At 42.6% G+C, this 23517-nt stretch overlaps 1 protein-coding gene across 2 annotated transcripts in view; it reads right to left on the reverse strand.

The window, feature by feature from the left end:
• Positions 1-448: 448 nt before the first annotated feature.
• LOC143291862 (bone morphogenetic protein 2-like) overlaps positions 449-23517 on the reverse strand; it is a 31420-nt gene continuing 8351 nt past the window's right edge. Inside the window, exons 3-6 of one of the 2 annotated variants that reach the window (XM_076601980.1) lie at positions 11965-12119; positions 3647-3806; positions 2980-3147; positions 449-1267 (exon numbers count right to left, since the gene is read on the reverse strand). In XM_076601980.1, coding sequence (XP_076458095.1) covers positions 600-1267; positions 2980-3147; positions 3647-3806; positions 11965-12119 — 1151 coding nt within the window. In that variant the 3' untranslated portion in view covers positions 449-599. The remainder of the gene's footprint in view (positions 1268-2979; positions 3148-3646; positions 3807-11964; positions 12120-23517) is intronic. The other variant, XM_076601979.1, reaches the window with a different exon arrangement.

Here is a 23517-nt window from a genome sequence, read left to right on the forward strand (position 1 = left end):
TATGAATGAACGTTTGGGGCACAGTCACAGTCACAGACATAAACATGTCCAGCAGGTCTGCACGGGCAGCTCGGTACAGGACACATCCGATGCAAGCAGCACAACGCTGACCTCTTTGGCAACTGTTCGCTTTGCTCGGGCCAAAGCATCTATCTTCACATCGAGTCAGTTCATTTGCACAGGCCATCGATACCGATGTCGTTTGCATTGGAATGCCACGTGTGGAACAGTTCGTTTGTTCGGGTTTTGATCCGTACCTAACTGTTTATTTGGGCTGAGCCTTTTCTTGCTGTTCCTTTAAAATAACCAGTCCGCCTTTAACTGTTTGTCTGCCAACACCTTACAGCATCAGAACATGACAACTTTATACTCTCTTGCCGGACGCACCACGGTTATTCTGATGCTGGTTGTGAACCCCCCCCCCCATACCCCCCCCCCCCCCCCCCAAAAAAAGGAAAAAGAAGATGATCATGGATTCATGGATAAGGAGGAGTACGACGCGAAACATCCCAGTCAACCTGCCTCCTGAAAACTGTCAGCGGTGTGCGACTTTTCACACCGAGGACAACGTGACATCGTGTCTCAGAAAGTCAAAGCTCTCAGTGGCAGCCACAGCTGGCAGCAACCATGTCGTCGTACTGTTTGAGGATCACGTTCTCGTCGTCGTCGAAGTAGAGCAAGGAGATGGAGAAGAGCTTGTTGGGCACGCAGCAGGGCGTGCCCAGGTTCTTGTTGCCCACGCGCAGCGCGTGCACGATGCTCTGCACGGTGGCGTGGTTGGTGGGCTTCTGGCTCTGGCCCAGGGGGAAGGGGCACTCCCCGGAGCAGTGGTAGGCGTCGTAGCCCTTCGGGGAGATGATCCACCCGGACCACCCGATCTCGTCAAAGTCCACGTACATCTTGTGCTTGGCGCAGGTCCGGCGGTAGCGGTAACTCCCCACGTTGTACGTTCGCTTCCGACGTCCGGACTGCCGCTTCCGTTTGCTGCTGGTGCTGGCCTGTCTCTTGCTCCTCCCGCGTCTCTCGGCGGGTCTGGAGGTGGGCTGGGCGGACTGGGCGCGCGCGTGCTCGTTGAGCATGAAGACGGCCTGCTGGAAGACCATGTTTCTTTGAAACCCCGAGGGGGCGCTGGTAGTAAGTTCCGCTTCCGGTCTGGTCCTTGGTGGGTCCTTCTGCTGCTGTGTCTGTTTCCGTTCTGTAGCTGCTGCTGCTGCTGCTGCTTGTATTTGCTGGTCCTCGTTCAACTCCGCTAGGATATCTTTGTAGTCTGTAAAAAAATAAATAAATAAATAAAAAACAGACCCAATTCATTGCTTCTGTTGTGTTGAAAGAAAATAAACCCTTATGAAATGACACAATGTTTGGGTCGAAGCTATAGCACTGGCGCTGCACACTCAACACCTTCGCTTCTTACTTACAGTTTTCCCTACCTGTCCTCTTTGTTATTACAGTCTTGATCATTCTCAAACCAAGAAACAACAATAACGACAGCAGCAAAAACAGCAATAATTATCCACGTCTCCCACCATGAATCAAGCACCCCTAGCTCGTCATACAACTCCCCATCCATTCCTCTCCTACTTTTCTTCTTCTTCTTCTTCTTCTGCGTTCACTCGTATGCACACGAGTAGGCTTTTACGTGTATGACCGTTTTTACCCCGCCATGTAGGCAGCCATACTCCGTTTTCGGGAGTGTGCATGCTGGGTATGTTCTTGTTTCCATAACCCACCGAACGTTGACATGGTTTACAAGATCTTTAACGTGCGTATTTGATCTTCTGCTTGCATATACACACGAAGGGGGTTCAGGCACTAGCAGGTCTGCACATATGTTGACCTGGGAGATCGTAAGAATCTCCACCCTTTACCCACCAGGCGCCGTCACCGTGATTCGAACCCGGGACCCTCAGATTGACAGTCCAACGCTTTAAACCACTCGGCTATTGCGCCCGTCTCCTACTTTTCTATTCATCTGTTTCAAATGGTAACAGTCAAGTGTTAGAATCAATACTCTGAATATAATTAGCGGAGGCGCAGTACCAGGATCGGTACAGCATCGGAGTTCTGATCCAGAGTTCACCGGTGATCGGCCTTGGAGGATCCAGTTCGGCATGGTGCTGTGTCATTGGGAAAGCTACTTTGCCCCGATTTTCTTCACTCCACCCAGGTGTGAACGGGTGGGTGGTAACTGACATCAGTTGAGAAAGTTTAAAAGGACAGAAGGAGATGATTACGCTCCACCTTCCCATGCCGATCCTTAGCCACTGCGAAAATATATAATTCACTGCCCCGATTGCGGGAAATGGTTGAGGGACCTTTAACCTAACAATGCCCGGTGTGTGTGTCATGGGACATGGAACAATTTTTTTTTCCTGCAGTTCCCAGTGTGTGTGATGGGACATGAAAAAATTCCTCCTGCAATTCCCAGTGTGTGTGATGGGACATGGAACACAAAATTCCTCCTGTAATTCCCAGTGTGTGTGATGGAACATGAAAAAAAATTCCTCCTGCAATTCCCAATGTGTGTGACAGGATATTGAACACAAAATTCCTCCTGCAATTTCCAGTGTGTGTGATGGAACATGAAAAAAATTCCTCCTGCAATTCCCAATGTGTGTGACGGGATATTAAACACAAAATTCCTCCTGTAATTCCCAGTGTGTGTGATGGAACATGAAAAAAAAATCCTCCAACAATTCCCAGTGTGTGTGATGGGACATGGAACACAAAATTCCTCCTGCAATTCCCAGTGTGTGTGATGGAACATGAAAAAAATTCCTCCTGCAATTCCCAATGTGTGTGACGGGATATTAAACACAAAATTCCTCCTGCAATTCCCAGTGTGTGTGATGGGACATGGAACACAAAATTCCTCCTGTAATTCCCAGTGTGTGTGACGGGACATGGAACACAAAATTCCTCCTGCAACCTCCAGTGTGTGTGATGGGACTTTAAACAAAAATTCCTCCAGCTCCTCACCCTGATCCTCGGGAGAAACGAACGTGGGCTGCTTGGCCGCGGTGGCGTCATCGGAGAAGACCACCAGGATGGGCTGCTTGCTGTCGTGGTGGTGGTTGCGCTGGGCGAAGCGAAGGTAGCTCCCGCTGTACGTCTGTCCCTTGAGAGCCTTGGCCACCACAAGTAATCCTGCAGACAGAACCACAACAACCAGTGATTCCACGAGGTGGAAGAAGAAGCGAAGGAGGAAAAGGAGAAGGACAAGGAGAAGAAAGAGGGGGGGAGGAGGAAGAGAAGATGGAGAAGGAAGAGGAGGAGGAGATGAAGTCAGAAGTATGACGGTTGGAAGAAGTGAGAGAGTCTCGCAAAGAGGGAGGGGGGGGGGGAGAGGAGGGGGAGGGGGAGAACTCGTATGCCATGGAAGAGGGACATGAGGGAAATGGCAGTCAACATGTATGGCTTCGTCAATAAGACAGTCTTATCAAAATACTTCTGTCAACTGCGCGTTCTTTCAGTTCCCATTGCTTTTTTGTCCTGACAAAACACCATGTCACAAAAACAAAGGGCAATACACAGTGAGAAAGCGAAAGTGAAAAACCACAAAAGACACTATAAAAGGGCAAATGTAAAGTGAGAGATAGGGGAAGGAAAACCCCCCACAAAAGACACTCAGACTGACAAGACTAACCGTGATTTTCCTCAGGCCGTAATCGCCAACTCTCCACAGCCTTGGCGACCTTGAATGTGATCCAGCCATGCTTGTGCGTGCTGACTCTCTGGGCATCCAACAGCCGCAGTCCTTCGGGTGAGTCCATCTTGTTCTTGTCCAGCACCTGGTAAACCTTCAGCTGAAAAGAAACGATCAAGTTACGTAAAGTATACAACATTACATATCCTTTCTTCCCCAAAAGCAAAGAAATCGATTTTCTTTGACAGCTCATGGGGAAAAGGGCGAACGTGCGCGCACGTGTAATCACACACACACACACACACACACACACACACACACACACACACACACACCACACACCACACCACACCACATCGCACTTTCCTATCTAAATCATATTTACACAGAAAATGACACAAAACTGACTTACGTTAACATTGGATGTGTGTGCGTGCGCTGTGTATACGTGTATGCATGCTCGCATGTATGTGTGTGTGTGTGTGTGTGTGTGTGTGTGTGTGTGTGTGTGTACAAGGGAAGGGGAAGCGGATGGAGGGGGAGGGGCAGCATCTTTCCACTCAATTTCCTTTGGAACCGCGCGTCATTTGGACAAAACGGTTCAAGTCAATTACAAACTTCTCTGACAGCTTATGACGATAAATGGGCGAGTTACTTTGTCGGGAACAACAGTGGTGTCAAAGAACTTTTTTTGTTTGTTTGTTTTTTTGTTTGTTTTTAATGTTATCCATTATAGAACGTTCGTGCGTGTACTTGAGTGCTGGCGTCTCATCTCAACTATTCATTGACGGTGTTTTTACCCCCTCCCTCTCTCCACGCCTCCCTCCCTCTCTCCAACTTACACGCGGTTTCACGTAAAACAGTCTTGTTGTCACAAAGTTACCGGAATTGCCCCTTTACGCTGAGTACCAAAGCCTTGCACCTGGACTTAGTTACGGACGGCATGAATCCCCTAATCAACCTCCGCGCCTCAATCCGTGTGCAGGTGTTCGCGCAGTGTGAGCGATCGGGGGAGTGGGGGGTGGGGGGTCGGGGGAAGGGGGGGGGGAGAAAATAAACCCAAACAAAGACGTCTATTCAATTTGAAGATATTCAGAGAGGTTTAACACATGGTTTCTGTGTGTGTGTGTGTGTGAGAGAGAGAGAGAGAGAGAGAGAGAGAGAGAGAATGTTTCGGAGACAGCAGGACATAGGCACACTGGTGGAGAGAGAGAGAGAGAGAGAGAGATTAACAAAAGTTTCTACTCGCCAGAAAGTACACCCAGAAACAGAGACAGATGCAGAAAGACATGCAGGCAGACAGACAGTCAAAGACAACGTAGAAAAGAAATAGAGAAACACAGAAAGAAAGACTGTGAGGGATAGACAGAAAGGCAGACAACAGGACACCGATGATTTATCAATTTGGCAAACCCCTTGTATGTATCTTTTCTTTTTTTTTTTTTTTTTTTTTTTTTTTTTTAAACATCTACAGATATGTATGAATGAAACAGCAGCTGGACAATACAATACAAATACACTCGATATGTACGATAGACAACAAACGAACGGTGAGACAGCTAAAGAGAGAGAGAGGGGAGGGGGGGGAGAGGGGGACAAATACCATATAACCCGTAAACAGTGCATCTTAACTTCACACACCCCGGAACCGTTACTGCAGTGATCAATTCTCGTTTTCTTTGAAGTTGAATTGGTGCAAACCTGATAAATTACTGCACTACAACAGAAGATTCCCACTGGTATTTTTGTCAATAATAACACAATATATATATATATATATATATATATATACATACATGTTTGTAGATACAATATAACACATCACAACGCAGTGCAGTACAATAAAGTACTACAGAGTAAATACAAGAAGAACAAGAAGATGATGGTGACGATGGTGATAACCATACTGATCAATATAGTTAAATAAACGAAAAGACAATACACTACACTGATCATACTGTCAGTCTCGATCAACCTCTCCCGTCCCCTTCCCCCCACCACCCCACCCCCCTTTTGTGTGTGTGTGTGTGTGTGTGTGTGTTGATTATTATTCCATGTCCTACTAAGGTCAGCTGGACTGTAAGCATAGATACATATTTTCAAGACAATAAATAAGACACACACTATTGATGCATATTGACATCCCTTGCATCCTTCTGGACCCCCCACAATTAGTTGCAAAAACCGATTACTTAGTAAATGATTATTAACTAATGTCATATTTCTGTTTAACTATATATTTCGTCGTCCTTTTTCTTTCTGTTCTCAATAGTATTCTTCGTGAGGTCCGGCTTACTGAAATCATAAATATGTATGACCGCATCAGACGAATTTTTCAAGCGTACAAAAGTTTCGCTCCAATGCAGAAATAACCCACAAAAAAATGGACAGATACTGATACTCTTAAAAGATATACACACATCAGTCTGTACTCTACCCATCAAATAGCTCAGTTTACGAAGGGATATCGAAAAATAAACCAAGAGACACCACAGGAAGGAAATCCAGGTCTATTCATTGTACACAGCAATAACGGCGGGGAAAAAACAACGTAAGCTTTAAGAAATACCATTCATTCAAGACTGGACAAAGCCCTGCAGTCTGGAACATGACACAGACGAACCTTACCTTGTAACCTCTACTTATAAAGTTTTTATCAACTTTTAATATTCTCTTCTCTGCGCCCTCCTCATTTTATCTCAACTAAACTGAACAACAAAGTCTGTCTGACTTCTATTAGCTTTGACTGCCCAACACTCGGCTTATATCACAGATTGACATAAGTTTACATTTGGGCCAACAGCAAAGTGAGAGCTGTATTATCAATGGTTTCTCCAGTCAATAGGAAACTATTTACAGCTTAGTCTTTTGTGAAGGACTATGACTCTCAAACTAGGAGGCAAAATTGCACTGGCTCTTAGTGCTGCAGCCTTGTGGGCTAGTTGGCCTTTGGGAACCATCCCAACGCCGACTGTCCTAAAACCCTCTTGGCCGAGAGAGTGGGGATGTACTTGGGCAAGACACTCTCCACTATAATCAAATTCTAGCCCAAATAGTCGGAACAGCAGTTGCCTCCTCTGCTGTTCTGATGGTCATAGTCCGACACGACTGACTATCATATATAAAATAAAAGCTTTGATTCTCTCTGTGTGTGTGTGTGGTGTGTGAGTGTGTGTGATCAGAAGACTGGACTTTAGCAGCTTGTTTTTTCAACCCATAAAAGGCATCCTTGTCCCACATTTGCTGTCTTCGAGAGGTTCAGATCCTCTTTTCCACAGTATACTCTATTCTCCAAACATTTTCTTCCCATCACTTTTCAAAATCATTGTAGATCTGTAAATCTTTTTACAATGATGGAAGACTTGATTGCAGTTCCTGTCCGTTCACTGTCCTGTTGGTTGTCACACTAATCAAATCAAAAATCAACTGCTCTTCATTATCCCACGATCTTTCGATTACCTCTCACTCCATCGTCTTCTTTTTTTTTCTTTCTTTCTTTTCGTTTTTTAATTTTTATTTTACTTATTTATCTATTTATTCATTTTATTTACTGGTGACTGGATTTTTTTTTTTCTTCAAGGGGAGCTTATTTAATGCGCAAAAGGAAAGGGCATTTTTGTTTGTGTTCGTGAGCGAATTAGAAAATTGCCAGCGCCTCCCGTCTTTCTGGAGGTAAAATGGTGACTTGTCGCAGCAACACTCACTCTGAACATAAACAACAGAATTACCTCTCTTGGCTTTCTCTGTGTGTGTTGCGCCTCGTGTGGAGGCAGTGACCGTGAGTAACAGATGACTCAGTGCCTTTGAAATCTGAGTAAGGCTGCCCCAAAACAGTCATATAAAAAGCCATGTGTGTTTTATGGATCAAAACGAAGGGACGATTAAGGCACTGCCTGCGGAAGCAGAACAAAAAACAAGCAAGCAACGCTTAAACAGAAAACCATTCAGAAGTTTCATAGAAATCGAAAAGCAAGAAAGGTTGGATGAAAACAGATTTGAAACCACAAAGAGATACAACTCTTTACGAAAACGGGAAAATGCGATTTGATTGTCTACCTTTGAATTCATTGACAACGGAAGGTATTTGTCAACCCTTTTTCGGGAACAAGTGAAAAAAACACACACAAAAACAAAAATAAATAAATAAATAAATAAAATAAAAATAAATGAATGAATTAATAAGACTTTTTTTTAAGCGAGCATTATAAAGGCTGTTCGGCCCGCACGCCAGCACTGCTTGATTTTCTGTTCACTTCGGTGTCAGGTCTTAACTGTCTGCGTGCGTGTGTTCTCTGTTCAAGTAGGATATAATCGAGAAAAGAACAAAACCAAAAAAAAAACAACTAGTTTTCAAAGGAGAACAGAAAAAGGGATACAGAAACTCCACGATACCCACTCCCTCCAAAGTTCTCCATTTACCTGATTTATTTCCTTCTATTTCTTATTCACATCTAAGCCTCCACAAGCCCCTCCCAACCCCGCCCCTCTATCAGCGACGTGTGTGTCATCTGATACGTTATCTTTCCCCTCTTTGCCTGTTTCCTCTAAAGGCGAGAAATACAATCTCAGTTTTGAAAAAACTAACCATACAAAAGACTTTAAAAAAATAATAAATAAAAAAAAGTGTCGTCGTGCCTTGGATCTACTGCTGTTTTCGAGTTGATCGCCGACCATTCGTCTTTCTTACGAGTTGACAGCTTAATAGAGTTGACGGTGAGTGCATTAAACAGGTTTTCAGGAGGCCCAGCCATCCGTGAAACGGCTGTATGCGTTCTTGCTTCCGCCGAACATTGGTAGCGAAAATCTGGCACAAGGTAGACAAACCCAACATGTTGAGAAAGGGGTTGGGGGGTTTGGGGGTGGGGTAGGGGAGATCAACTAGGTCCCATATTCGTGGCTGGAGTTAAGCGCCACTTGTGGGGACTGCAAAACATTAATGACCTTACCAGTGTTTTGGTGATTTTTATATTGTATCACGCGTGGATGACAGTCCCTCCACACACATTTCCGTAATGTCTTCTGCGGCCTGACATATTCATTATCTTTTTTTCTTGTCTTTTTTTTCGTCACACGACTAATCAAGCCTGTCCAACTTCTTTTGAAAGGCCCTTAATTTCTCTTACTGATACAGTAAGGTGAATCTGATTCTGATGATTGATATGGTGCTGGGCTGACAGAGGTCGAAAGAGTTCAAAGCTGTTCCCACACACGCGCACGTGCGCGCTTACACAAACGCATACACACATACAAGATGCAATATCAAAGGCCGATTATCTCTTATGCACACATACACACATAGACACACTAAAATATGCGCGCAAGTGTATTTATAAGCATGTTTAGCTTGCCGATCGCTTGAAAATAAACACAACAGCATTCGATCGAGCTAACACATACAGAGTCTACACATTAGCAAACCAGTCTCTGGGCATATAAAAGGAATTTATGATCAATGCTTGGGAAAATAAATGAGGGGAAGAAAAGAGGAATATCAATAAGGAAATAAGGGATATGGTTTGTCTTCATAAAACAAAGGCACATAATTACTGCTGAAAATGTAGGAATTATGTGCCTTTCTTGCGATCGCACTTCTTCCTTGTCTAATTAGTTACATACATACAAATAACCACATGTATCATTTATCAATCGTTTTGCTCACATGTATATAAATGATAAACACTGTTGCCTAAAAAAAAAAAAGCACAAAAAAATATACACAAGATTTCATCACCTTCATTTTGTTTACCAAACACTCGGAAGAAGTTCGTCATATTATGTCTATTCATTCATTCAGTTAGTCAGTCAGTTTGTTATCATTTAAATGATTAGCACATTTATTTACCATGTAATCATTTACCTCTTTAATGAAATGATAATGTATTTCTATATGAAAAAGGAATATTCTGCACAAACCTTAAATGTATGATTATGCGTGCTTTTGATTGCATTGTTCCTCGTGCTTTAATGCTGACAATTAAATTTTACCAGGCGTTGGTTGATTAATAGACGTAATGAAGTCGATTGAGCGGATTTTTCTCACAGTCTGGATCATTTTCACCACAATTTGTTTCACTGAATGATTGTAACAGAACAATGAAAACAAATTAAAACAAGCAAATAACTCTTTTAGTTTAAAAATGAAATAATTAGAAAAGAGCAAGGGAAGTGGTATGGATTTGAAAGATGAAGAAAGAGACTTACAGGGATACAGTCACAGAGAGGATGTAACAATCATCTTTCGGGTGGGTGGGTGTGCAGTGATAAAAGCATTGGCTTAAGTGTTGTTTTTCATATTCGCCGTTACTGTTCATCTACTACAACCGCTACATCATGCACTACACACACACACACACACACACACACACACACACACACACACACACATATATATATATATATATATATATATATATATATATATATATATAATCTCTTACATACTGTGCCCATTTCCATTTGTATCTTATTTTCATGTTTACTTCCTATACCAGCTCACTTAACTCCCCTCTCCCTCCCTCTTTAAAAAAAAAAAAATCTTTTTCGTCGCTTTTGTAGTTTGTAGTAATATCATCATTTCCTTTTCTTTCTTTTTAAATTCTGTATCATTAACATTTCATTTATTATTATTTTCATGAACTAAATTATCATTACCACTATCATTATCCATTTGTTTATGCTTTATCTCGTTTATCTATCCCTATCTTTCTCTCTCTTTCCCTATCTTATGTGTATCTTCCCATTTTCATAACCTACCCCCTTTTCTTTTTAACCTGTATCATTCTCCCATATCCATCTCGACCCAGTACAAATCCTCCATACGCTACCCACCCCAACTTCACACCACCCCACCCCTCCTCGACTTACTAAACGACCCCTCTTGTGCAGCCGTTTTGGAGACGAATCATTGAACTTCTCGATCAGACCAGACTTTATGAAATGATGGGACGTTGTCTCTACAGATCAGACCAAACTTGTTTAAGTGATGTCTCTACAGATCAGACCAGACAATCAAGTGATGGGACGTTGACTCTACAGATCAGACCAGACTTTATCAAGTGATGGGACGTTGACTCTACAGATCAGACCAGACTTTATCAAGTGATGGGACGTTGTCTCAACAGACCAGACCAGACTTAATGAAGTGATGGGACGTTGTCTCAACAGACCAGACCAGACTTAATGAGGTGATGGGGCGCTGTCTCAACAGACCAGACCGGACTTAATGAAGTGATGGGACGTTGTCTCTACAGACCAGACCAGACTTAATGAAGTGATGTCTCTACAGATCAGACCAGACTTTATCAAGTGGAGGGACGTTGTCTCAACAGATCAGAGCAGACTTTACGAAGTGATGTCTCTACAGATCAGACCAGACATTATGAAGTGGAGGGACGTTGTCTCAATTGGATGTCCGATAACCACCCTCTCAAAAAAAAGTGCTTCTCCGGCGTTCTCTATCAACTCTGCCCGGCCCCAGTATACACCCAGATGATTAGCATGAAACCCTTCAGCCCCTACACAGTGGTGTACAGTCGTAAAGATAGTCGCTGAGGGTCGTTTCAACACCCACCCACCCCCCCACCCCCACGCCTCCCCCCTGACAATCAATTTGTCACCTGGCCATTGTCACTGGGGCTGGGGTTTCAATGTCAACGTCAGGGTGTTGTTTGGGGTGATGTTCCACCCCATTACACGCTAAATGGTCCGTGCCTTCTCTCAGCTCCAGCCTTATGATAGACCTTCGGGTGCTTGGCTTGGTTCGGGTGGACTGAATACAAAATACAATACAACAGGACTGGCCACCACCGTGGTATGGAGCCAGCAGCGCTTGATGTTGAGGATCACATAGAGATCCACATATGGAAGGAGAGGGGAGGAAAAGGGAGAGATGGGATGTAGAATCTCTTTTTGTGGCGATTTCTCCCCACCCCCACCGCTCCCTCCCTCCTCAACATTGACCTGGCCGGCACAATGGTCTGGGTCGTTAGTCGTCCAGTTTGTCTTTGTTTAGTGTAGTAGTTTTAGTTAATTTTGATCACCGGTATTAGATGAGTTGAGTTTGCTTTACTTTGCTTTAGCACATTAACCCAACATTTATCACTATCACATTATCCCCCCCCCCCCAACCCCCAAACCCACCCCCCAAGAAGCAAGCTGAGCTGCTTCGGAAATATGTGCATTTTATGTAAATTATTCAAACAGTATGTATACTTAAATCTGAAAAGAATCGCAATAAAGTATAACAGAGTGAAGTTAAAACTTAAAAAAAAGGTATGAATATAGAATTTCAACAACAACAAAAAAAAAAGAATATGTACCTGCAGGTGGTGAGGGGGAGGGGCCTGGGCACTGCGCGTGGGGCGGGGCTTCATCTTGAAGATATGGAACTCCGCCTCCAGCATGCGCTCTTCCTCGGAATCCTGCGGCTGGAGGCGGGTCACGTTGTAGTGGAAATGCTGCTGCCGCACCGTGTCTGAAACACACATACACGCATGGATGCATTGCTGGTATCCTGGCCTTTTCAATACGTAAAAAACATAAGAAATGGGGGGGAAAAAACGAAGAAAAAAAAAACAACGTCTGAACGTGCGCAGACACTGAATTGCACTGTTTTATTCGTAGCTGTTCGTACGATTTTGGTGTAGACCACCCCCTCCACAAGGACACACACTCTTGCCCCTACTCTGTCTTACCCCCCTCCCCCTCCCCCCCCCCCCTCCATCCCCCCTGGAAAAAATATCTGGTTCACAGGATGGGTTCACGAGTGCAGAGTATGTGGAGGAGTTACTTTTTGAAATACCACATTCCTTCTTCCATCTCCCTCACCCTCTGACTACCATTTTACGTACATTAGAGATTGACAGTGATTCACGACTCATCTGTGTGGTGTGGCCTGCTCCAGCCTCGCTCAAGCTGCGGCTCCTGATTCAGTCAGTTCGGTCACTTCATAGGTGACAATGATTATTAAAAAGCTGGAGATGAGGGAATTCCCCATTATCATCATAAACTGAGCTTTCCTAACTGAGATTATCATGTTTGATCAATATTCTCAGTCCCGAAAATTGGTTCGCCATATCAGAAATTCTGTAAATATTGTATTTCTTTTCTGTTTTCCATTTACTTTGTTCCTTCCAGTCGTTGTGTGGTTGTGCGATCGTGCTTATATATAGATATACATACAACTGACAAGTCTTCATTAAAACCACATTCAAACGAAAACAATATAGAGTATCCCAATTAGTTATTAACTGTCGTCAGATTTTCAAGCAAACTATTGTGAACTAACTAAATTTCTTTCATGTTGGAATACTTTGCAAATTATATAAACAAAATTTTCGTTGTTTCCTCGTAGTTTTACAGATACAGTTTAACTTATCTTGTACTAAAAAAAAATAATAATAAAAAATTTAAAAAAATCTACATTTGGCTTGCTCTTTTCGGAAATGCCAATACTATTACACGGCTTTCCATCATATTGAACACAAAACAGAGCTTCACTCTTTCAGGAAAGTTGCTCACAAACATTTAACGGGGACACGAAGAGGAATTTCATGCTTAAAAAATAATTAATTAAATAAATAAAAATTTAACTGGCAAATGGGTAAATAATTACAGAACCATGCATTAAACTGAACATAATTCTGTTTGCGCGTAAGAGCAACCATACTGATCTAAACTATCAGGGTTATATTGATTTGAATTATCAGTCTGGAGAAACACCGTCAGGGCTTGGTTCTCTTCGTGTTTTTCTTCTATCAGGCCAATTACTCTGGTGATAATAAATTTTATCTCATGTTAATATTGATATTACCATTATTTTACTATATTATGTACTGTTTGTTTATTTGTTTTATTTCATTACTTACTGTTTATGAATGTTATTTGATACAATTCATAATATGGTTCATCAGCTGTCATGATAAAATTGAAGTGCAACGTTGTGAGCACAGTATAAGCTTTAAGCTTGTTGATGCTCTTTTGTCACTCATTGCATTGTAATCATGTGTATTGTTGAATAATTAAAGATTATTTAAACCAAAAAGAAGACAGAAAGGGGGCCAATCGTGACACCACATCTTCTATTGGAGCAGCTGTGGGATATGACGTGTTCTGTGTTGCAGTTCGTGTTTTCGAAAGCTGCGACAGACAGTCAATACTGTCTTTGCAACCTGTGCATTTTTCTGGTACGACGGAGTGGACAAACACGCAAATACGAAGTTCCCACATCGGCACTCACAACATTCGATTATGTTGTCGACATTTCGGTAGCTTGTTTTAACTCTTACTTTTAATTAACTCCTCTTATGTAGACTCTTGTCTCAGAATTGTATAGAATTCCATCACATTATCTTTCACAGTATATATATTTTAAAATCTTATTTTGGAACCGTCCTTGCACTGTTTTTTTTTTTGTTTTTTGTTGTTTTTTTTTTTTGTTTTTTTGTTTTTTTGTTTTTTGATTTTTTGTTTGTTTTTGTTTTGTTTTTTTGTTTTTTTTTGGGGGGGTTGTTGTTGTTTTTTGTTTGTTTGTTTTGTTTTTTTGCTTCTTTTTTTTTTGGGGGGGGGGGGTGTTTGTTTTTTCTACGAATTCGTTTCGATCTGCTTCACAAATTCGCCAGAACCAAAAGCGAGTTTTCCGTGTTTGATACGTCACAACTTTATACGAGTTTAAAATAGCAGCCTCCATGACCACTTGATGCATCACATGTAGATGATTTTTTTTTTTTTTTTTTTCGAGATACACGTTCACTTGTCAAATAGCCACTCACTTCGTGTTCCCTTTGACCTCAATGGTTCATGGAGCGCGTGAACACACACACACACACACACACACATATATATATATATATATATATATATACCAGGCAGTACAAGAAAGAAGAAAAAAACAAAAAACAAAAAAAAACAAGAGCCAACAAATCCAACACGTTTTCCTCTGGCCTTCCTTTGCATGACTGAGAAATATCACAGACAGACGTGTTTGCACGTCTGTGGCAGCACTTATGGCTGAAGTATGCAATGGATACTCCCCCCTTTTTTTTTTTAAGTCCACATCTTCTGCATCAGCAGTATAGGTATACCGGGTCTGTTTTGATCCATTCAAAAGTCCTGTAAATATTATACGTCAGTTGTTCCACTTTCAAAGCGGTCCGAGTCATCTGCGGCTGTGTAGCATTTCAGTCTGAACATTGTGAGCACAAGCTGCTTTTTTTTTTCTTTTTTTTTTTTTCTCCCAGACGTGTTTGCACAACGTGATTTCAGGAGAACGTCTAGCCGTTCGGCCTGTCTGTATACACGTGTGCAAGCAGTTTAATGTCCCCTCTTTTTTTAGTTTGTGTTTGTGCGTTAAAGAGAGAGAGAGAGAGAGAGAGAGAGAGACAGAACGGATGAGTGTGTGCGTATGCGTGCGTATGAGTATGCGCACGCGCGAGCGTGTGTGTGTGTGTGTGTGTGTGTGTGAGAGAGATATGGTATTAACTATCTTTTTTTTTCATATTCAAGAGCAAACACTAAAAACCATCTACTCGAGAGAAAATAGCATTAGCTAAAAACTGTCTGATCAAGAGAATAGACAGGGAAACGTAAATGCGTTTTTCTTTCTCCCTTAATATTGCTTGATAACATGGAATACTTCCCTTCATTTCCTTCGAAGCTCACGGCGAAAAATTGATCAGCTGGGATGGAAACATTAACATCATCCATCCCCTTCCTGCCCGGGCACAGACAAAAGTGGTCACGCTCGCGCGTACATGAACACGACGCACGCAAACAAGCATACGTTTTAGGAGCAAAACAACCGTAGAAGTGATCAGTTTTCTCAAGGCTGCGTGTTCAAACTGGATGATTTTTTTTCCAAACTTCGAAACGGTTTCAGAAGAATGGGGGAAAAAACTGAAGATCGACCACAAAAAAAAAAAAAAGGTTGCTGTCATATTACAAAATAGTGCGTGCAAAAATAGTGACATATCTAACACAAAAAAGCAACAAAGTTGACTTCACTACAGTTTCACACTATAGCCATATCAACTGTTTCTTCGCACTTTACTATTATAATAGTAGGCATAAGTACTGGCTCTCTGTGAAACGGACGTTAAAGTTGTCACAGTGTTTCCAAAGCATAAAGTATATTGCAATGAAAACGCTTTTTAGTCCGTTTAAAAATGGGGAACTTTATGTATGCACATTGTACTTTGTGCAACTTTCACGGGCGTTTTCCAAGCGTGCTGTTTTAAACCAAGTCTTCAAAGGTTTTACCCACGCTCTACCTGAGGAGGAACACACTTTGTTAACAGCCCAGCTAACCGTAAGGGTCATCTTGGGGCACGTAGGAGAATGGACGGTCCTCCTCCCCTACCACCCACCCCTATTTCTACACCGTACTGCAATGAGCGATGACCCAACAGGATCTCAAGAAGGTCACAACAACAATCCTTATTTCAAACTTTCTGTATGACTGTACTTCAACCAGACAATATAAAGATTTAACATCCACCAGAAAGGCTTGAAAAGAAAAAAGAAAAAAAAAAGAAATAAAATGATTATTTAAAAAATCAAAATCCCATTAAAATCCCAGTTCTGAACTTGAAAAAGGACCACCCAAATAGTCTGTGCGTTGACGGAACGAAAACAATCTAAAGCAACACACACAAAAAAATAATACAGTGAAAATAAAACCACGACCCCGTACAAACAGTGGAATGTGGGTAAGGCGAGAACGCCTACAGCGGTCGGTGCCCAATCCATGCGCCCTTCAGCAAGGGGATTATTTGGATATTACACCTCGAAACACATGAGTGCACACACTACACGGACAGGCGGAGTGTTCCCGCCGCTCCACGTCACACATCATATAGTATGAATACTCTAAGCATGCAGTCAGCACAGACGTTTGATCGGCGCGATTTCGAGACCATTATACGTGTTACACAGCAGTAAGCGCGAGTTGAGAAAACATTCACTTGACATTGTGACGGTGGAATTTTCTTCTGTGGTAAAAAATTTACATATCACTTTCCTCTAGTCCAGATTAATAATCAATCAATGGAATTGTTTATTCTGACTATGAGTTCAATAAATTCATAAAAGGACTGTGTTTAAAAGAGAGAAAGTGGGGGATGGGGGAAAGTAAGATAATCCACACTGTATGTAATCAAAATAACCCACCAAAAGTATAGTATTTGAAAGAGGAGAGGAAGAACACACACACACACACACACACACACACACACACACACACACACACAGAGAGAGAGAGAGAGAGAGAGAGAGAGAGAGAGAGATTTTGTCATGGAGAGTCATACAGACAACAAAGTTTGATAAAGACAGGCATGCGAATAATCTGACTCACTCACTGGCAAAAAGTACAACACAAACTTTTTTTTTTAATTTTTGATTCATGACTGGCATTTCTCTCATACTATGTTAAAACAAACTGACCAATAATTCTGCCGAAAAAGAGTCATAATTCCGAGTCTTCGAACTTTTCCCGTTACCTATCAGGTACTGTACAGTTCAGATATGACGAGTGTTCACCAAGCAATCGCTGCTTGCTAATACACGAGTCGTTCAGCCTGCACATGTAGCAAATTGTAGTACTGCGATTTCAGTTTTGTTTTATTGTTGTTGTTGGGTTGTTGTTGTTGGTGGTGGTGGCTTATTTGCTGCTGTTGTTGTTGCTGCTTTTAATGGCGTGCTGACCGCTGTCTGCTATTATGCGAAATAGCGCAACCCGGAATGGTCGCATGTGGCGGTCAAACGCATTGCAGATACACATGCTCAGTGTACTACAGTACAGCAGAACAGTAGGCCATATTTGATATTGAAACAAACGTTGAATAGTAAACAAGAGTTCTAACCCTGCCAAGCTGGGACTTGTATCCATGATGTAGAAATTAGCTTGTACAATGTTGCATGGCAAGCGAGGGCAACAACTTCGCAAGCCACTTTTTTTTTTATCGTTGTTGTCTGGACTTGAATGTTGAAGACTGGAACTGAAAACAGCCCAGTTTTGAATGTTGTAATGACAACGAGCCAATTTTAACACAGAAAACTGGCAAAGAAAGCCAGCCATTTCTATAAGAATTATTTGCTGCTGTATAATACGCCCTAAACTTAAATCTTAAATCTAACAGCTGCAGAAGTTTATTGCCCACGATAGAAACAATCGGTTGTGAGAACCCTGACCTTGCGCGTAATTTAAAGCGCTTTTTTTTTTTTAACATCGGTAAAGGTCAACGTCCAGGGCTGGGACTGTCAAACATATTAATATCCAACAGAGAGCGAGCCATTATCCTCAAATTGCGACAATGTCCTCTTGGCGTGAGAGACAATCCTCACCCTGCACGCCCGTCGACATGAGGATATTTCGTCTTCAGCCCCCGCTGCTTGCCAGAGACAGAAAACGACACCCATCAGTGTGGGTGTGTTTGAAAATGAAATGGATGGGGGAGAGATGGGGGCTTTTGGGGTGGTGGGAAGGGGCGGGGGGGATCTAGGTAGGGATTTGGCTGGAGGGGGGGGGGAGGGAGCTGAAAGTATGTGAGGGAGGAGGAGGACATTCCGACACCAAGAGGGAATCTGCCCCCTTGTCAGTTTACCGGACGATCATCACAATGTGTACCATGCGTGAGCACGCCAATACGGGTGCTGCTGTATCAGGCCGGGTTAGAGAACGGGGTGGAAATGAGCTGGCAGCTCAACTCAGCTTGGTGGGAAGCTTCCCTCTCTGTCATTCCCTCTGATGTATACGGGAGACCCGTATATATTATATATAGACAGAGACATGGAAGTTTGAACATGCAAAACCACAATTTCCCTATTCTGTGTACCTGATTTTAAAAAGAAGGGAAAAAATGTATGCCTACACGGATAACTGCTGAGAGAATTCATTCAACAAAAACTTTTTGGGGACATATGTGCATTTCCTCAGATCAAACAGACCCTTTTTTTTTCATTCAAAAGTCTCTCTCTCTCTCTCTCTCTCTCTCTCTCTCTCTCTCTCTCTCTCTCTTTCTAAGCACAACAAGGACACTGATACAGTTTTAAAACATACCAAGGGCTTTCATTTATAAAAAAAAAATTTAACAAATAAAAAATCAACGATTGAACAAACACATAATATGCAGACAGCGTATTCGTACAAACTGAGTACTGGACGTCTCAATACACACACATTACCTGAATGACGCCAGCAAAATCTTTCCTGGTCAAAAAAACTCTATCTTGAAGTTGTACCTGACGACCATAATTATGAAGAAGCAAATTAGGAAACAGGAATACAAATAGGAAAGTTTCTCGAAAGAAATACGAAAAGGGACACACAACAGTAGTGTCGGCCAGGTAAGGTGAGAGAGTGGGGGGGATGCTGAGGAGGGTCTGGGGGTGGGACGGGAAGGGGTGAGTACACCTTCATTGTTCAGTTATACGCCTGGGGGTCGGGGGATTTTTTTGGGGGGAGGGTGTGGGGGGGGGGAGTCAATCAGCTGCGAACTTGCGATGGTTCTCTTTTCTTCAGAGTGATAGTGGATCGGTGGTGCAAAGCCGGAGGACGTTCATGGCATGAAAGCTGCTTAACAACCAGATTAGTACGCGTGAGATGTAAAGGGCCTGGGCCATTTTGAATTCTCTCCAGTGAAGAAGATAGAAGCAAATGACCATCTAGATAAACGTGAAATACATATGTACGAAGAGCAACTCTTTCCAAATCAGTTAATCTGAGACCAACATTAATTGTGCTAAAAAATATTCAAGCTGACTCTCTCTCTCTCTCTCTCTCTCTCTCTCTCTCTCTCCAAAGACTCGACTCTTAATTGAAAATCTACAAAGTGTCATTATCTGTGAATCTTTTATACAGCGGAAACTCTCTCTCTCTCTCTCTCTCTCTCTCTCTCTCTTTCTAAGCACAACAAGGACACTGATACAGTTTTAAAACATACCAAGGGCTTTCATTTAAAAAAAAAAATTTAACAAATAAAAAATCAACGATTGAACAAACACATAATATGCAGACAGCGTATTCGTACAAACTGAGTACTGGACGTCTCAATACACACACATTACCTGAATGACGCCAGCAAAATCTTTCCTGGTCAAAAAACGCTATCTTGAAGTTGTACCTGACGACCATAATTATGAAGAAGCAAATTAGGAAATAGGAATACAAACAGGAAAGTTTCTCGAAAGAAATACGAAAAGGGACAGACAACAGTAGTGTCGGTCAGGTAAGGTGAGAGAGTGGGGGGATGTTGAGGAGGGTCTGGGGGTGGGACGGGAAGGGGTGAGTACACCTTCATTGTTCAGTTATACACCTGGCGGTCGGGGGATTTTTGGGGGTGGGGGGGGGAGTCAATCAGCTGCGAACTTGCGATGGTTCTCTTTGCTTCAGAGTGATAGTGGATCGGTGGTGCAAAGCAGGAGGACGTTCACGGCATGAAAGCTGCTTAACAACCGAAATAGTACGCGTGAGATGTAAAGGGCCTGGGCCATTTTGAGTTCTCTCCAGTGAAGAAGATAGAAGCAAATGACCATCTAGATAAACGTGAAATACATATGTACGAAGAGCAACTCTTTCCAAATCAGTTAATCTGAGACCAACATTAATTGTGCTAAAAAAAAATATTCAAGCTGACTCTCTCTCTCTCTCTCTCTAAAGATTCGACTCTTAATTGAAAATCTACAAAGTGTCATTATCTGTGAATCTTTTATACAGCGTAAACACACTCTGTGTGTGTGTGTGTGTGTGTGTGTGTGTGTGTGTGTGTGTGTGTGTGTGTGTCTGTGAGTGCCTAATCTTTCGTACTTTTACAGAAGGAATGCATGACATTTCTATTCGTTGTGTATAATATAGATACAACATACATATATATATATATATAGAGAGAGAGAGAGAGAGAGAGAGAGAGAGAGACGTTCTATTTTATCCTTAATTTGTTCGCGGAACATGTCCATTAGCTCATCATTGATATTCATCCCCTTACAATCCCCGACCTGAAAAAAAAAGTCCCCTTGCAAAATGTTGCAGATCACTGAAAATAAGTTGCTCTGAGGAAAATACACATTACCTGAGGAAAATACACATTAAAGAGCTGAATGTATAGGAAGTTGGAAGGGGGGAAGGTGCGGGAGGGAGCAGAGGGGGCGGGGGGGGGGGGGACAGTGACGACAAACAGCCACAATGACAGGCATCAGCATTCCCACCCTATGTCTCGTGCTCAGAGTCAGAGGTATTAGTGGCACTGTAACAGGGAAATCCACTGACACGATATCGGCAGACGATACTTTCCTGTGATTGTTCTCCACGGTCGTTGTGCTTGGAAACTGAGTTGTATTGCTCAGTTCTTTTTTCCCACCCCTCACTCCAGTCCCCTTCAGACCCTTAATCTCCCTCCCTCCACTCCGCCCTTCCCACTCTTTCTTTGTATGGTTGTGCGTGTGTATGTGCGCGCGCGTTAGTGTGTGTATGCGTGTGTGTGTGTGTGTGTGCGTGTATGTGCGCGCGCGTTAGTGTGTGCGTGTGTGTTTGTGTGTGTGTGTGTGTGTGTGTGTGTGTGTGTGTGTGTGTGTGTGTCCGCGCGCGTATGCGTGTGTGTAAAAGAAAGAAACGGAGATTTTTTGTGTGTGTTTCGGTTGTCCATGCCGTGTGTCTGTGTGTATACGTATGAATCGGTATGTAGGGGTGGGGGGAGGGGGGGATGTGTGGTGTTTTTATGGGGTTTTGTGTGTGTGTGTGTTGGGGGGGGGTGCATGGTAAACTTTGTTTACCCTGTTTTCCTCCACTATCATACTGTTCAGCACCGGCACAGTCGCAGTCCCTGTTAACACTGTAACGAACACAGTTCCACTGACAAAGAGCATTAGTGACCCACGTATCCTGTTACCCCACGCTGCTAATTGCCAAGATAGGGTTACACAAGGAAGGATTTGGGGCTGTCAACGCCTCTATGGTTGTCTTGCCACCCAGTTTAAGACGGGGTTTGTTCTCGGTTGTTTGTGAGGACTTGGGACACTTGTCTCTTTTTACAACAAGCACGCCTTGAGAACTGAAGATGCGATTCAACCGGCTGATAAGGAGGTTCGGCTGGTGTGTGTGTGTGTGTGTGTGTGCCCACGTCTCTATGACGATAAAGGACGGTGGGAAGTATGCGGGTGAGAAGGGTCGGATGGTGAGAGAGAAACAGAGAGAGTGGGGTTCGGGCGTGCGGAGGAGGGGGGGGAGGCTTGGGGGGGGGATGTACGGAGGGCGCAAGGGAATGAGTTTGTGAACGAGTAAGAGAGGGTGAGTCTCTGTGTGTGTGTGTGTGTTTGCAAGAGTGTATACTTATATGTGTACGTTCAGAGAGCAGAGAGACAGAGATGAGGGAACTCAGAAGTATTTCTATTTCATTGCAAGGCTACCGGCCTGTTTGAGAAGGATGTCTATACATGCATTTGAGACGCACGTCATACCGAAAATAAAGGGGAAGGGACAAACATCGTGGACACGGCGACATTTCCTCGGGTAGACAAATTAACACTTTAGTTTGTGACATTCCTTACTATTATGTTTTTCTTTTTGAAAACAATTTCAATTCAATTCAATTCAATTCAAAATACTTTATTATCTGCTTCAACCAAAAACAGAAAATTTTCTTTAGGCTTACTTAAAATAAAATGCCCGTCAGAAAAAAAAAAATGTATTATAATGTAATTTCTTCTTCTCTCTTCTCTAAGGCGTAATAAACTGACTTTGCCACAGAGTGAGTAATGAACCTGTTTTCATTTTGTAAAAGTAACGCCGAGTCTGTGTGTTGATTTATGTTTCTGAAAACATTCCTCAAATATTTATCTCTGATTAACGACAGAGGTGAGGGAGAGTATGAGAGGGGGAGGGGAGGGTACACAGAAAGTTATTTTTCTTTTCTTTTTTTTTAAGGACGAGTTTGGTTTGTTTTGTTTTTTAATCTGTGAATGAGGCATGGTTGAAAATGAACGTGAAAGAGGTTATCAGACGAAAATGTAACAAAGACGAATGCACAAAAAAAAATTAAAAAAAATAAAATAAAAATAAATAAATAAAAAAATATTCCCAACAGCGTCGTGTTACCCAAACTGCTAAAGAACACCGCATTTTTTTCTTCTTCTTCGTTCTTTTTTTCTTCTTTTTTTCCCCTGAATTTCAGGAATTGAAGCGTCAAGATTCCAAATGACATTCATGCTGCACGTCCCTGTTGACAACAGGATAAAGCAGCTTAAGCTTTTCACAACAACCGTTGTATGGTGTCACTGTCAGTAGGGACACCCGAGAGTGTAGTCATCTGAAACCAACTAGCCGCAGGCTGAGAGAGACAGACAGACAGACAGAGAGAGAGAGGGGGGGGGGGGCGAGGGGGGGGGGGTATGAAACAGACAAATTGTCTTCATTCGAATTTTCACCACCAATCGACACGTTTTGCTTCTGTTTCATAGCCGTTCGAAAGCCTCAGGCTTACTCTTGACATTCATTTGACATTTATATCACTGACCCAAGCCCCACTCTGTCCCACACACTGTCTCAGTCTGCCGAGTCAACAGTATGATTTACGAGGGACGTACCATAAAACTTCCGTTTCACAAACACAGATGTGTATTTGTATTTTTATTTGTATTTCTTTTTATCACATCAGATTTCTCTGTGTGAAATTCGGGCTGCCCTCCCCAGGGAGAGCGCGTCGCTACATTACAGCGCCACCCCTTTTTTTTCTTTTTTTTTGTATTTTTTTCCTGCGTGTAGTTTTATTTGTTTTTCTTATCGAAGTGGATTTTTCTACATAATTTTGCCAGGAACAACCCTTTTGTTGTCATGGGTTCTTTAACGTGCGCTAAATGCATGCTGCACACGGGACCTTGGTTTATCG

The sequence above is a fragment of the Babylonia areolata genome, chromosome 18 (genome assembly GCF_041734735.1).
Source record: "Babylonia areolata isolate BAREFJ2019XMU chromosome 18, ASM4173473v1, whole genome shotgun sequence".
Lineage (NCBI taxonomy): Eukaryota > Metazoa > Mollusca > Gastropoda > Neogastropoda > Buccinidae > Babylonia > Babylonia areolata.